The sequence below is a fragment of the Porites lutea genome, chromosome 7 (genome assembly GCF_958299795.1).
Source record: "Porites lutea chromosome 7, jaPorLute2.1, whole genome shotgun sequence".
NCBI classification, from domain to species: domain Eukaryota; kingdom Metazoa; phylum Cnidaria; class Anthozoa; order Scleractinia; family Poritidae; genus Porites; species Porites lutea.
Window position 1 is genome coordinate 34,167,145 of NC_133207.1, and position 15,337 is coordinate 34,182,481.

Here is a 15,337-nt window from a genome sequence, read left to right on the forward strand (position 1 = left end):
CCCCCCTCCTACCACAGTGGTAAACTCAAAACTGGACTGAGCTGCCATCACAGTTTCAATAATGACAAATGTTATTATGTAATATCTAGTATCGAGAAGGATGTTGATCGCTTGATTGGAGATTTAGACAAGGCATTTGCTAAGTACCGGGGTGCTTACCACATTGGCTCAAAATCTAAAACTTCTGAAGCCAGAAAGAGAAAGGAGCAGAGAAAAAAAATCAAAGAACAGGAGATTGAACGCTTCAAATAACAGACGAAAAAGAGCTTGCATTATATTTAGATCCTTAGGAGGAGAGCCTGTTGAACTTTGTTATGAGCCACATATATATGGAATTCAGCAAATCGATTCAGTCGATGAAGAAACATTACTTTTATTCACATCAAAAACCGACAAAGCTTGTCTCCAAGATCTGTTTGATTCCCATTGTTTTATGGGGGAAGCTGAAAAACAAGTTCATGATTTTTGCTTTACATAGGATCAGCTCAATTAATTAGAAGACGGGTTAAAATTGATCAGTTGTGAATTTGCTTTTCATTTTGATGGAATATTTTCAATAATCGTTTAACAGCTGTTCGCGTTGATATTCGTTACAGTCTATCATGATGCCTGTATTGAGAATCTTTTATTGCGTTTAATTTATTTTACATTTCGAATAAAACTTAAGGCCCCCCCTCCGTCAAATGAGTGATTTTACTTTGAGTCCCCCCTATCTTGGCAGCAATTTTATGTAATGCCCCCCCCCCTCTAGTTTTCCAGCCTCCCCCTCCTGATAATTATTGCACAGTCCCTTACACTCTCTCCATTGTAGACAGCTACAAGGGCCATGGGGTCACTGCTTGATGGTGCAATTAGCCTTTCACTGAGCACTGGCATTCCTGGGTCATTTCTTTTATTTTTGACATTAGAACAGCTTTGAAATCTCTAGATTTAAGCTGGGTTGAAAAATTCTCATCCCTTACCTTTCAGAAGACGACAGTACCAATGTTATCGAGAGACAGGGTAGCGAACTTTTCCAGTCGAATTTATGTGAAGGATGGGCACTTCATAAGCCAAAAGGTGGCGCTGTTCGCTTCTAAGGGAAAGTAAGGCAGTATCTCACCTCCAAGTTTGAAATTGGTGAACAATCTGGAAGGACAGAGGATCTGCGACAAGTCTCGCAAGATATGAGGAAAGCGAAGGGGGGAAACGGGGTGCGCCTGTTTTCCCAGGAAGTCCTCCTCGAGATGGAGACGGGCAGGTTCGTCTCCGAGCACCGCGGTTGACGATAAATCTGACGAGGAATTAATTGACGGGGAAGAAGTGAATCACATGACCACTGTCGAATCAGTTGTAACAGAAATTGGCTTAACGCATCCGATTGTCCATGACATTTATGACTTGTGTGACTACGTCAAGGAGGAAAAATTGAACTATTTTACTGTTTCCATGCTTAAGGAAATCTGTACTTTCTTCGAGCTCCCATTTAAATGAAAAGAATGGGGTTTAGTGATAAAAGGGTCACATCGAATCAAGGAATGAGCTGAAACTAACATAGTTCACTTGACAATTGTTTGTAAGGCTTATAAGTGAAAAACGCTAAGAATTGTACATTGCTAGTTTTATTAACACCTTACGTAAATGACATTGGTTACTGTTACGGAAAATCATATTTTAGAGTCAGCTTTGTATAAAGCAATAATTTTACATACATTCTTGGGAACAGCAAAACTGATTTAGAACAAACCCTCTAAGTATAGTGTTCATTCTGTGCAATAACACATAAATAAAAGGTTCTGGAGAAAAGACACCTTATTTTATACCACTGAGGACAAGCAAAAAGGTCATATGGGTACCTCGGTTAAAAATATTTAAATAACTCTATTAATTCATACCAGTTCTAATTTAAAGGAAAAAGTTAAAATGTATCACGAAGCTTACCTTCACTGTTTAGACTGAGAGTCCTAAAGCTTTGTTAGCATGTATTCGAATATCTTATGATGGTAAGTCCGCCACCCACACCACCCCGCGCCGTACTGTTTTTACTCAGCGGCTGGTCAGCGGTCACGTTTATGAGGTAAACATGGCGATCACCTCCTGATCACCGTTCTTGTCGATCAGAAAATCAAAATATCAGCGTGATATGGCCTCGAAGATGAAGCAGTTTTGTTGTTTGATTCGTACTTCACATTCGAGTCGAAGCTTGGGTGGCACAGGTTATTTCTTACGGTGGAATCGACGAGGGAAATTCGAACACTAGTTGTAGTGTTTGAATTGTTGGAAGAAATGGTCGCATGGGGATGTAGGAATGGTAGGATTAACGAACAATTTCAAATTTTGCCCCTTGAATTGAAAGTGAAGTTCATTTTAATGCTTTTGTATATATTTCTGACGGCTTTAGATCTACCTGCTCGATTTATATCTGCTACGCTTCATGTTGACATGTCCCTCAAAATGGCGGCAAAACTTGGAGATTGCCAAAAATTAGGTAAGTTCACGGAGTTATAAAGTTTTAGTAAAGGTCGGGCCGCAAAGTTTTTTTCTATAGTCACCTTTTCTATGGCACCTACTTCCTAGCTATATTAGTTGGGTCAGTTAAAAACGCCTCACTTTTTCAAAAATGTACCTTGAATTTGATCGGTTGTCGCGTGTGTGACTTAAGCGAACCGATAAGGTGTCGTTCAAGTCTTCTTGTTTGCTTGATTGAAACGTGATGTTCACGAAAGTCGCCTCGATGGATAAGATAGAGTTAATATACATGGATGTGGTATTTGTTTTTTGCTGAGTCCCGTAGTTTGTTGTAAATTGTCCGCCAAAGTTGCCTCAAATTAACGTCTTGAAAAGTGTCACGACAGGCCTTCGCTCGAGTGAAATTTAATTTCCGTAAAACTCTGAAAAATAAAGAGATCCGATCAAACGGATTGTGGTTTTAGTATAGGTACATGAATGTCTTACAACACACAAGAAATGAGCTAAATCTGTATCTCAAGGAAAATCGACCGGACCGCTCTTACAGAGACACTCTCTTAAGAACTCACACTACTGGTCGAAAAGAGCAAGGAAAGTTTGGCATATTTGGATTTTTTCTACCCTGCTTTAAACAAAGCTACGGCTAAACAAGGAAAAGGAAGGAAAGAGATGAAAAGGTGGTTAATGAACAAATATAAGCTTAAAATTTTTCACGTTAACATTCAGTAGCAATTTTACTTAAATATACCATAGATCCTTTTAACGATTCTGCAGGTGCGTTTACTTTCGTTATAAGTTCACATAAAGCTATTAATAGGTTCAATTTACCACTTGTTCTAATAAAACTTGAGCAACTTTCGCTTCCCTCTAATAGAACACAAATAAACTGCGTTTGCCTTTATTATTGATGCGCTTTCAAAATATGGCAAGAATTTAACGCACACGGTATTCATTGCCGGCTTGAAATCGCTAAAAAAAAGCAGATATGTCTTACATACAGGAACTACGATGGCATATACTAACCTGCTGTCCGAGTTGATGCATCATATTTCTTTCTCAACTTCCCCAACGGCGAACACACCTTCTTTCACTTTCTTTCACAAAAAAACAGCAAACATGGCGGACAACTGAGCCCGCAGTTTTATGGTCAGCAAAAACTTCCGGGCTACCTAAGGTACTGGGCACTAGTTCGCCACGAAGACAACAAAATCACGGTTTTATAAGAGATGGGGTGAAATTTCTTAATTTGGGGTCATTTTCCTCCGCTTAATTGCCTATTATACGATGCAGGGGATATGGAGCTTGATAGGAAAGATTGGAACTGGTGCTGCACAAAATTTTCCTTACGAAGTCGGTGATAAAGTGGGAAATCTGGAGGACAAATCCGTGTGGGCACTGCATGAAGGAAAAAAGAAAGTAAGCTCTGGTTTAGATGACCGGAAATTATTTAACAGAAGAATGAGCATTAACTTATAATACCTCGTTGGTTGTTTTTAAGGGCACTGGAGAGATCGTGTCAGTGTTCGTACATGATGTAAAGTCATCTTCAGAAGATAAGGTAATAATCAACGGGGACAGGCATTTGGGTAGACGGGGGATGGAATTTAATCATAGAATTGTGACTTTTGTGTCAGCATTACTTTCCTATTCATATAAAAGACATGTCATGGGAGATTGCATACTGAACAAGATAAATACTCCTATAAAAAACAAATGTTGCTTTGCCCAAGCAAAGGTTACCCATATCAGCCTTCCAGAAACCAGTGTTAGGACTGAAGCCAGTGATCTACACCGTAGGTCCTCCTCTGTTTGCCTGTACGTTTTTATTACTAACTAGCCCCTTTTATTTTTTGCTTCAATCAATGACAAAATTGTTGAGACACTCTCCTCAAATGGGGTGACTTCTGAGAACGAAACAATCCACACACCTCCCCCCTTCTTTAATTCCATTCAAAGTTGGGGTGATATCAAGACCCCCCCCCCCCCCCTTGGAAATTCCAGGGGGTGGGGTGGTTGGACAATTAAATCACTTTTTAGGGGGTTAATATCCTTTTGTTTTTGACCTGAGTTTAAACATTGCCATCTTACCAACCTGGTAGATCATTCTAAGGACATAAATAACTTAAAAGATTGTTCCTTTTGATCTTAACCAGGTTTTCTTTCTTCCAAAAGCGTTTTGGATGCAATTTTCAAAGGAAGTTGACCAACTACAGCTCATTTTATCGCATGCTCATAGATTTGGCCGCCATTACCCGTTACCAGACTCCCGAACTGAGCTTAAGCCCAAGGGTCAATTTAATTTACCAGTGCATCCTTTCTGTCGTAATTGTTTTAAGGTTCAAACTGCCAAGGTAGCCCTCAGAAGACTGAAAACTCTTCGTCATCCTAATATTCTACGATTCATAGATGCTCTTGAGGTAATGGTAACTAGCAATCCGAGTCACTTTTATAATTAACATAGATTTAAGTTACAATAAACAGTTACATATAAATGTTACAGTTGATAGCGACTTGGCCGATCAAACCATCATGTGATCCTTTTACAAGTCTTAAAGAATATTATCCAATGCTCCAGAAATGCATTATACATTTGTATATGTTATGGTTCAAATTTTTTTTCCGGTCGAAATATTATCCAGTGCTCCAGAAATGTTCCTTTGTTTCTTTGTTTCTTTGTTTTTTTCCAGTCAGAGACAGTAATTTACTTGGTGACAGAGCCAGTGAGACCACTGGAAGTACAGCTTAATGAAGAAGAAAAGTCTGATCTGGCTATATCTTGGGGGTTACATCAGATAACAGTTAGTATAATTCTAAATAGATATGCCTGATTCAGATAAAGAAGATCTGGCAAATCAGCAGAAGTGTCATAAATCATATAAATATATATTGAACAAATAATTTCTGACCCAGACCATTTCTTAGGCAGCTTTTATATTTAGGTCTTTGATGCAAAGTTTATTAGCTGTCTCTTCTATACAATAAAGTTAATTTTCATATCGCAAGTTTTTTTTTAAACAAGCTAAATCTGCTTCTAAACCACAATGCACCCATTAACAACACCCATTAACAACACCCATTAACATAACAGCTTTCTTTTGCCTTAGTATGGTTTGTGTGCTTATTCTGTTATTGTTATGATTTTTCATTTATTAACAGATGTAAAAGTTATTTTAATTTGTTGTTTTAGGCAGGCCTTAGTTTTCTTACAAATGACTGCAGCTTAATTCATGGAAATGTGTGCATGGCATCTGTGTTTGTGGATGTGGCAGGAGAATGGAAGCTTGGTGGAGTGGAATATCTTAAACCTGTAGAGCCAGCTCCAAACAGCGAGGCGGAGCCTGATCTTCCTCGACTACCAGTTTTACAGGTCTATGAACCTCCTGAGGGGAGAAAGTTTAGTAAAGCTAACAAGAGGATTGAAAAATGGTGAGCTGTTCTGCAGTTTAATGCTCTTGTATTATAATATTATATGTACTGCTGGCACCAGTTGTTTAAAGGATGGATAGCACTATCCAACAGATAAATCACTATCCACTAGATAGGTATTATGAAAACCAATTGCATTATCGACACTGGATAGAAATTTATCAAGTGGATAGTGTTATCCACCTTTTAAACAACTTGGGCCTGTTCTTATGCAAATAAAGGTACTAAGAATGGCCAGGTACCTTAATCTGAAAGTAAGGACTTATTTCCTTGCAGGTCAGCAGATATGTGGGGTCTTGGCTGTTTAATATGGGAAGTCTTTAATGGTTGTTTGTCCAGGACAGCTTCCCTCAAGTCTGTTGGTAAAATTCCAAGGAATCTTGTACCAGATTACGTGCAACTTGTTGGAGCCAATCCTAAAAGCAGACCAAACCCTGCAAAATTTCTGCAGAATTGCAGGACTGATGGACACTATCTTAAGAACAGCTTTGTTGATGCCAATTTATTCTTACAAGAATTGCAGGTTTGCTTTTTACCAACATGTATTGTTTAGGTTTTTACATATTTGGCCAATGATGTAATTTCTCTCAAATCGAGGCCCTGGGTAATTTTCATGTATTTATACATGCATACTCGATCAATTCAGAAACAAAGTGTCAATTAGGATATAAAATGTAAGTATCATGAAGAATACTTGACTGTAGGACATGGAAAACTTTTAGTAAGGAAATCCTGTTTCGTGAAGAATTAATTTCTCCTCATGCTTCTCTCACGGCCCTCTCTTGCGCCCAAAATCCCTTTTCCCTTCCCTTTCGAGCGCCTGCCATGCAAGCTACAAACAAGCTCAACTTAACATTTTACAAGCGTTCTTGTTTTATCATGGACCCCTGCATAATAATAAAATGGCAGTAAACTGAAGAATATTCTTTGCCTTGGCCTAGTAGTAAAATGTAATCAAAGGACCTTGATCAATTTATTTCTCCAGTCATCATTCTCATAAATTATTGTACATCATGTGCATGTAGCATAATCATGAAAGATGCAAAATATCAGTAAAATAATAGTGCAGGCTGACAATACTGCTAATTTTGTCAGTTGACTTTTGATAATGATTATTTGTAACTTATAATAATAATTGTTATCATAAGTTACATGATATTTGTATTATTAACCCTTTAAGTCCTGATAGTGACCAAGATCAATTTTCTCCTAACAATATCCATATGTTACCCAGAGAAATGGTTATGAGAGTTAATAAAATGAACACCTAAGAGAAAATGCTTTGATCTTCTACCAAATTCTCTCAACTTATTCCTTAAGGAAATGTATAAAGACCAGTTTGGAGAATTTGTATGTGGATATTGGGGCTTAAAAGGTTAATGATAATATTGATAATATTTCAAGGCTTAGTGGTTGAAATCCTCCTTCTATTGTCAACAGAGCACATGAATACTGCCATTACTGCCATGGTAACAGTAACATGCAGATACATTTGCATGATCTGATTCTTAACTTTACTGTGCAATTTTTATTCTTACTGTAGATTAAAGAGCATAAGGAACAGAAAACGTTCTTCTCATCCTTGAGTTCATCACTGGATTCTTTTCCTCAGCAATACTGTAAACACAAAATCCTTCCACAGCTGCTTAATGCTTATGAATATGGATCAGCAGGCAGTGCCGTGCTTGGACCTCTCTTCAAAGTCAGTAATCTATTTCCCTCTATAAATTATATTCACCTGGACCCAGTTGTTCGAAGGCCGATTAGGGGTTAACCCGGGGTTAGATTTAACTCTTGTTTCTTTTTCTTGTGTTCAAAAGCATTTTCTCGAAAAATTTTCTCTGTTATTTTCAGAGCTTCCAATCATCAACTTGTAGACAAAAAGAATTAAAACTGAAATGCTTTTTAAGCATTCAAATCTGAATTCAAATCTCGCACTAACCCTGGGTTATCTTAACCCAGCTTTGAACAACTCGGCCCTGAATCGTTGTAAATTCCAAGACAAAAAGTGTTGGTTAGGATATGTAAGGAATTCAAAACCTGTTAAGTTTTGTTGCAAATTCTTGGCATCATAGGTTGGTAAATTATTGGACACAGATGAATACCAACAGAAAATAGTGCCATGTGTGGTCAAACTATTCTCATCAACAGACAGAGCTACACGTATCCACTTATTACAACAGGTATAAACAAGTTTGTTTGCAATTCTGCTCCTGTTTTACTTTGATTAGCTGCATAAAGCAAAAAGGAAAAATGATATTATTAAACTAAAATGGTAAAGGTACAAGTAAAATATGTGTAAAAATATTTTGTTTCAGCTTGACAACTTTGTCCAGCACCTGAAGCCATCAACTGTAGATGAGCAGATCTTTCCTCATGTTTCTCTGGGTTTTGGAGACACAGTACCAGCCATGAGGGAACAAACAGTTAAGGTATAAAATAGCCCAGCCTGCCATGCTGCTGATTTTGATGATAAATTTTGCCTTATATTTAGATGGCCCAAACTTGCTCTACTTCAAAATACATATTGGTTATTGAGCACTGAGTACTTGTAAGCAAAATGAAACTGTTGTTGATTTTAGTGTTTGATTCCTTACAGTCAATGCTACTTCTTGCTCCAAAATTGAGTGAGAAGACAATCAACAATCAGCTACTGAAATACTTTGCCAAACTTCAAATGGACCAAGAGGTAATATTATCTTTTAGTTTTTCAGAACTGAGCTCCGGCCAGTTGTTTATCATTTTACACCTAATTAGAAACCAGACCAATATTCCAACTGTCAATAGTGAATATCAATAGTTGAAAAGTTTTTGTGTTCCATGTTTTATTTTAGTTCTAATTAGGTTTGTACAGAATGTAGTTGTATCTTCAAAAATTTAAGCAATACATTGCCAAGATTAAATTCTTGAGCTAAAATATTTGTCTTACTTGTCACAGGCTGGCATTAGAACAAACACTACAGTCTGTCTGGGAAAAATTGCTGTCAACCTTCCACCAGCTGTATGTACTTATATCGGTAGTTTTAAACTGATTATAACATCCTACATTGCTGGCAGTTTTGTTATTCGAACTGGAGAAAATGAAATGGGCGGGCAGTACAGTGTTTCTCATTGTCTCCAGCCATTCTCTTTTCAGCTTGACTGCTCACTCACCCTCCCCTCCATGGTTCCTCACCAACAAAACCACCAGCTATGCCAGCTAAAATTATTATAAGTTTTTGTAACTCTTTGTTTTGTGGACTAAGAACCTAATTTAACAACTAGTTGCCCTTTGTAAAAAGTCGAGTTTATTTGAATATTGATCAGTGTATTCAACACAAGGCACTAATTAAGGACACAAGTTTTTACATGTCCTGCTGAAGACGAGACTGCTATTTCTACGGGGTCAGTCAAGCGGAAGGTGTAGCCGTTTACAGAGTATTTCTGTAGGTAAAATGTACTACCATTGTCCTCATTTGTTGTGATTATTGTATCTTGCGTGAAGCTGCTGCATCTCGTTTTCTTTGTGGTATGATTTAAGGCCTTGCTTTCTTTCTTTACTATATACCGTTTAGACCCAACAATATATCCACACTTACTAGTCTACTCAAGCCTGTTAGAATTAATCTCACTATGTTTTGGCCTCTGCTTATTTAGTTGGCCCTTGTTAAACAACCCTAAATATAACAAAGAGACACATATTAATTAGTCAAAAATAGAATATTGACACAGGATCCCCCATTTTTTTGGCAGACCCGTCAAAAGGTGTTGATCCCTGCGTTCTTGCGTGCTTTGCGAGATCCTTTCCCCCCGGCCCGCACAGCTGGAGTGATGGGCTTTCTTGCTTGTGTGGAGTTTTTCAGTTTAAAGGACTGTGCTGTTAAAATATTACCTGCTTTATGCAACCTTACAATGGACACAGAACGCAAAATCAGAGATCAGGTAAATAATAATGGAAAAATAATTGATTCATCAGAGTATCCAGCAAGGCGAGGGCAGTAAAACAAGCACAGAGTCAGTCTATCACTGTTTGGGATGAAACTCAAGGGTTTTCACAGAGAAAAAGGGAATGAAATGGTCCAAATCTGTGCTTTACATGATGAGTTACAGACCCTGATAACTTAGATACTGTTGATACCGGTCAAACTTTGAATTTTCTTTCAGTAGCGATTTATTTTGTTTCCTCCTTAAAGTTGAAACAAACCGTGAGTTATTAGTAATCGTAACGTAACTGTTGTTTGTCGATACATTTTGCGTATCTAGTGAGTGGAGAAGTCAACAATAACTGAATTACAGTCATCAGGTTATGAGTGAAACACTTTAACACGTAGTTTAGTTTAGTTTAGTTTTAGTTGATTTCACTACAAAAAAAAGCAAAAGATACGTAGAAGCAATGTGGTGTGGAAGGCCAAAAAGAAACCATAAGCCTTATAGATATTGGGCTCTCTCAGAGTGTAAAAGTATAAGTTTACAAGGCCAGGATCGAGTGTATACTAAGTAATTACATGACATTGATAACAAGTGGATAACTAATATAAATATGTATAAATAAAGTATAGTAACAAGTGTATAACCCAAAAAAAGATTGATAGTTTGTTAATTGTTAAGAAATGGTGCTTTGGTTTCTGTTTCATGCAGTTCGTTCCATGTGTCTCTTGTGTGTTTATGTGTGTGCAGGTCTTCAAAGCGATAAAGCTTCTCCTTGGAAAGCTTGAGAAAGCCTCAGAAGATCCTGAGTCGGCCATGAACCAGGGAGCAGGTATGGCAGACAGCTATGATGTTATCGACGCTAATATATTTCACCGCAAATTAACGTGATTCCACCGCAGAAAAACGGATAATTAGGAGCACCCTATACTACCCAAATCCCACTGCAATAAAATTAACATCCCACCTAACGCGTAGGTGAATTATCGATACTCTTAGTTTTTAGTTTCTTCGTGCCCCAGCAGTGGGGTTGCAAGACGTGCAGGCAGATTGATCCAGTTGTCGTCCTCATACTCTTGTACCTTCCAGGGATCCTGGCTCATTTTTTGTTTAAATGAGGAAGTAATTTTACCTTTCCATCTCTAGTTGCAGAGCAAACTCCTGATTCAGCAGCTGCTGGAGGTTCTTCTTGGACGGGTTGGGCTGTCAGTTCGCTGACATCCAAACTCTACCGGGGAGGGAGTATTCCTGCTGCTGGGGCTCCTGAACACGCCAAAACAGTTGACAAGGATAAAAACCCAGGTATGACTGCCGAGTACAATGCCAGTCCACATGCAGACAAACCCAGTGTGTAGTAAACACCTTACTTTTTTTTCCAGTTAAAATCAGTAGAACGCGAATGGTTGTAGGCTCGATTTTCACCGCTCTCCCGAATCTACATATACATGTAGATGAGCATCGATATGTCACGTCTTGGCCGGGTTCTTTGCCATTTCATCACAAATTGATATCAAAGAATCCATCTCAAGGGAATGATAAGAAGCAATAATAAGATTTTTATATTCCCTTGCTATTTAGAATCAACATCAGTCAGCAAAACATCAACTAAAAATTGTCCTGAACATACACAACCTACAAAAAATGAAAAGAATGAGGACTCGGGCAGTGATTACGGAGGGGAGTGGAGTGAGGACGAGTGGAATGATGCACAGGTAAAAATTTCTCCCCAGAAACTCCTCTCTTTGTTTTGTTTTGTTGTTTTTTTGTTGTTTTTTTTTGCTTATTTACTCTTTTAGAGAAAGGTGCTATATTTTGGTGTGAAATCGCCATAACCTTGTATCTTTTGCAATTGATTTCTGCTTTAGGGATCTAGTGTCTCTGAAAGACACAATCAGTTTCAAATTTAGATTTTTTTTTTTTTGACGTTTTGCGTTAAACAGCACATCTCGTATCGCTTTTCTTTCCATCCAGTGGTATTAACCAGTAATTTTTTATTATACTTGAGTTGCATACCCTTACGACAATGCATTGAGTGTGTGAAGCCTGAAACCCCAATTTTTCTCTTTTCTGTTGCTAGTCCGACCCATCTATTGATGCAAACGACCGTTAAGGCTTTTTTTAATGTCTATTTTTTCAGGAACCGGACATAGACGATCTAAAGAGCGACCTTCTGGCAGCGAAAGAGGAAATTGCTCAGTTTCAGAATACAAAGAAAAAACCGGTATGACCACTCAGAAAACAGCCGATGCCTTCGATCATTTAAATCGAGATTGCAGTTAAAGAGAAATTGTAGTGTATGAAGTCTATATTTTTTTTCTTTATGCCCAGTCCCTTAGACGATCTGCAAATCTTGCGGCTGATTTAGACGGAGGAGAGAGTGGCAGCGATTATGGTGACTGGGAGAATGATAACTGGTCTATGGATAGCTTTGCTGCACCTTCTGTAACGAGAAAAATAACACAAAACAAACCACAACAGATCGCTAAGGTAAGAGAACAATGAAGACCTTTGGGTGCACGTACCTCCCAATTAACTCTTTAAAAGAAAACGCATATTCTCTTTTTGCTCCACCGGACTTACTCTCAATTGACTGTCACTATAACCTCTCTGAGTGTGTTAGTTGTTAAATTGCTCTTCACACTTTGGTATTTACAGCAAACTGGAAGCAGCACTAAGCATAAAAAGTCTTCTCGCGCAGACGATGATACGCTGATATCAGATATATTAGGCGGAGCAAGTAGTCAGCCTCCCGTTTCAGACAGCGGTTGGGACGAAGACTTTTTCGCCCCAAAGGTATCGTGAGTGATAATTTTTGATTTCAGTGTGGTGAAAGCAAATCTTTGTTTCCAATTTTTTCCCCTTAAGCATACATAATACTGCTCATGTTCTAACCAAGGCATAGAAAAGCTAACCGTGTTATTTATTTATTCGTTTATTTTTATTTTTTATCCCATTTTCCGACAATAACGGACTAAGTATCCTCGCTAGGATTCCGTGTTAATGATGCCCTGGTAAGCAAAATTTCTCGTCACTTTCAGGTGAAAATCAAGTCAGGTGCGGGACAAAGATCTGGAGTCCACGGCAAGAACAGACCTCGCCCGTCACAAGACACTGAAGGGAACGCTTGGGATGACGGGGACTGGGGATCATTTGACGAATCACCTCTGACCAGCACTGTCCCTGCGAAAGAATCCCAAACTAACAAGTCCCCGGATGGTGGATGGGAAGAAGACGACTGGGGTACGGAGGACTGGGGACAAGACAAACCCAGTAAGGCGGAACTTGCAAAAAAGAGAAGAGAAGAACGGCGGCAGAAACTGCAGGCTCAGAAAGAAAAACGAGCCGCCGGAGGAAAGGGACCAATGAAACTCGGTGCAGTGAAAATGCAGTGAAAATTGGTCGGAAACAAATTGGGATGTCAGGTGGTGCAGAGTGAGGCAGAGCTAAGTCAGATTCGAGGAAACAAGCTAATGAAGGGAAGATGTTCAGCAATTGCCTCTTCGTCGACAGGCAAAATGTGCTTTGTTTTGAAGAGAAAAAATTACCACTCAATGTATGAATGAAGAAAATCAGGCGAATGAAAGGACCTGAAGAATGGCGAATAACGGAACTGTCAATTGTTATTTGTATTGACTGTGCAAAGAGAAGATGCTTTGCGGATTAAGGATATTGTTAACTCTGCTTTTGTATGGTCAGGGCAATGCATATCTACTCCGGCATACGTGATTGTTTGACCCAGAAGTAAAACTGGCGCAATCTCACCACATGCATTTCTCGTCCGTCCTGTTTGTTCACTTTACCGTATTTCTGTGAAGAGAATCATAGATATTATCATATTTCAATGGATATGTTGATCTAAGGTGGCGTATCTAGTAATCATGCACAGTGGTCTCTTCCAAAGCGGTGGTGTCTTCTTTAGTGCTTCCCCCCTAAAAGAGTTATTTTTTCGAAAAATGTCTGTCTTAAGAGAAATGTTGACCTTCTTAGAGATTTTCAAATAGAAGGGCGAGATGAATGAAAATGCACCTTGAGAAAGGAAAGACCTTTCTCAAGATCCTGTATCGCTTAAAAGTTTTTAGTTCTCTTCATACGTGAAACGATCTCAATGCTCTCAGTAGTTCCCAAGCGACGAGTGTCCTGATTCTGTCCTTTGGAAACATTTTACACTTGCATAGGAATCACCACGGCACTGAAAAAAGCTGGTCAGTAGCGAACAACTTAGCCTATGACGAAGCTCTTGTTTGTTTTTTTGCACGTTTCAGCGAGTCGCGCCATAGCGTACAATGCGCCAACAAGAAAGAAAGCAGGCTATTCTTTCTAATCTCCGCCGGCTCATAACTCGTAGAAAGAAAACAAGCGAGAGATTCCCCTTAGGCTATGATCAGCCAAGGCCCGTGTAGGTAGGAAAATGTAATAAGCTCTAGTATAGTTGAGCATGAGTTTTTGAAATTTTAATTTCGAAAATTGCAGTTATGGTTTAACTCAAGAGACTATAAAGGGGACAGAGAGGGCATCCCCCATATACACCCTATTCCATAGGTAATTCGTCTCGAGTTATTTTTAACACCACAGATCTCAAGGGGGATTAGACAACAGCCAATCACATAGCGCGAATGTGTTCCGCGTGGATGACCCACGCTGAGAGCCACGCGTCCTTCACGAAATGACGCAGAACAAAATGGGGGAAGACGCGGAGAGCGATTTTGCTATTCCTTTTGTCGACGAAAACGACTACAGCGAGATTTCTGCGAAAGCTGTGTCAGCGAAACCGAAATTAAAAAGAATCGCCCTTCCTCTCTTGTATAGAGCTAACAGTAGAGCAGGGAAATCCTTAACACACTGAATATTCTCTCAGGATCATTTATAATTTACAGTTTGAAGAGAGCAATTTCTGGTTTGATGTTTATTTTTTTCAGTCTTTATAGCGATTATTCCTACCCACCTACTTTGTCAACTGTAGGCGAACCCTCCTAAAGCTGAATTTCAAGGGACCATATTCAAGCTAAGAAAGAGAAATAAAATTTCGTCGTTGCTTATTTACGTCCTCCATAAAACGCGAAATTAGGCATTTTCACGTCGTAGTCGTGCAAAAACGGGAAAGAAATGAACAAAAAAGTGTGTTGCACGTGCGAAGTTGTTTTTTTGCTAATTAAACCTATTGTTTTTTTGATGTTCTAGTTGTCGTCCGCGTCGTTGGATCTTAAACTCCCTAAATTGTACAAACGACCTGTTTCAATAGACCGGCGAAATTTCTCATTTTATTAAAGCACTGAGGTTACGACAACTTCGAGTTAAACTGATTTCACGGGTTGTCAAAGAGTCCAGCGATTCCTTTTTCCCAGGTGAGTGCCGACTCATTTCGCTTCAATATTTAGGAATGCTCTCGATCTTTTTACGCTTTCATTGCCTCTCGCCCGACATGTTTTGCACGGCGTTTGGTCATGCGAAACCTCCACGAAACATCCACGCCTCGTGCGAGGTAACTTTATCCCGATTCTAAAAATAACTCGACACGAATTACCTATGGAATAGGGTGTATATGGGGGATGGCCTCTCT

General features: G+C 38.9%; 1 protein-coding gene across 2 annotated transcripts; it reads left to right on the forward strand.

Moving 5' to 3' along the window:
- Window positions 1-3,645: 3,645 nt before the first annotated feature.
- On the forward strand, window positions 3,646-13,680 carry LOC140942697 (N-terminal kinase-like protein). Of its 2 annotated transcripts, XM_073391663.1 has the most exons (19): window positions 3,646-3,864; window positions 3,947-4,006; window positions 4,785-4,865; window positions 5,136-5,246; window positions 5,636-5,874; window positions 6,151-6,397; window positions 7,418-7,576; window positions 7,950-8,057; window positions 8,193-8,306; window positions 8,474-8,563; window positions 8,813-8,875; window positions 9,607-9,795; window positions 10,531-10,612; window positions 10,927-11,082; window positions 11,359-11,492; window positions 11,918-12,001; window positions 12,109-12,267; window positions 12,436-12,573; window positions 12,819-13,680. In XM_073391663.1, the coding sequence occupies exons 1-19, from the start codon at window positions 3,733-3,735 to the stop codon at window positions 13,170-13,172; spliced, it is 2,700 nt and encodes an 899-aa protein (XP_073247764.1). In that variant the 5' UTR covers window positions 3,646-3,732; the 3' UTR covers window positions 13,173-13,680. The 2 variants fall into 2 exon arrangements, with proteins under 2 accessions (XP_073247764.1, XP_073247765.1); XM_073391664.1 differs by lacking the exon at window positions 8,813-8,875.
- The last annotated feature ends 1,657 nt before the right edge of the window (window positions 13,681-15,337 follow it).

What these genes read in the sequence shown, in the direction of transcription:
- LOC140942697 (XM_073391663.1), top strand. Translation starts at nt 3,733, where the DNA reads ATGCAGGGGATATGGAGCTTGATAGGAAAGATTGGAACTGGTGCTGCA. An exon ending in TGCATGAAGGAAAAAAGAAA is followed by an intron (nt 3,865 to 3,946) that starts GTAAGCTCTGGT and finishes GTTGTTTTTAAG; the next exon opens with GGCACTGGAGAGATCGTGTC. An exon ending in TGCTTGGACCTCTCTTCAAA is followed by an intron (nt 7,577 to 7,949) that starts GTCAGTAATCTA and finishes TTGGCATCATAG; the next exon opens with GTTGGTAAATTATTGGACAC.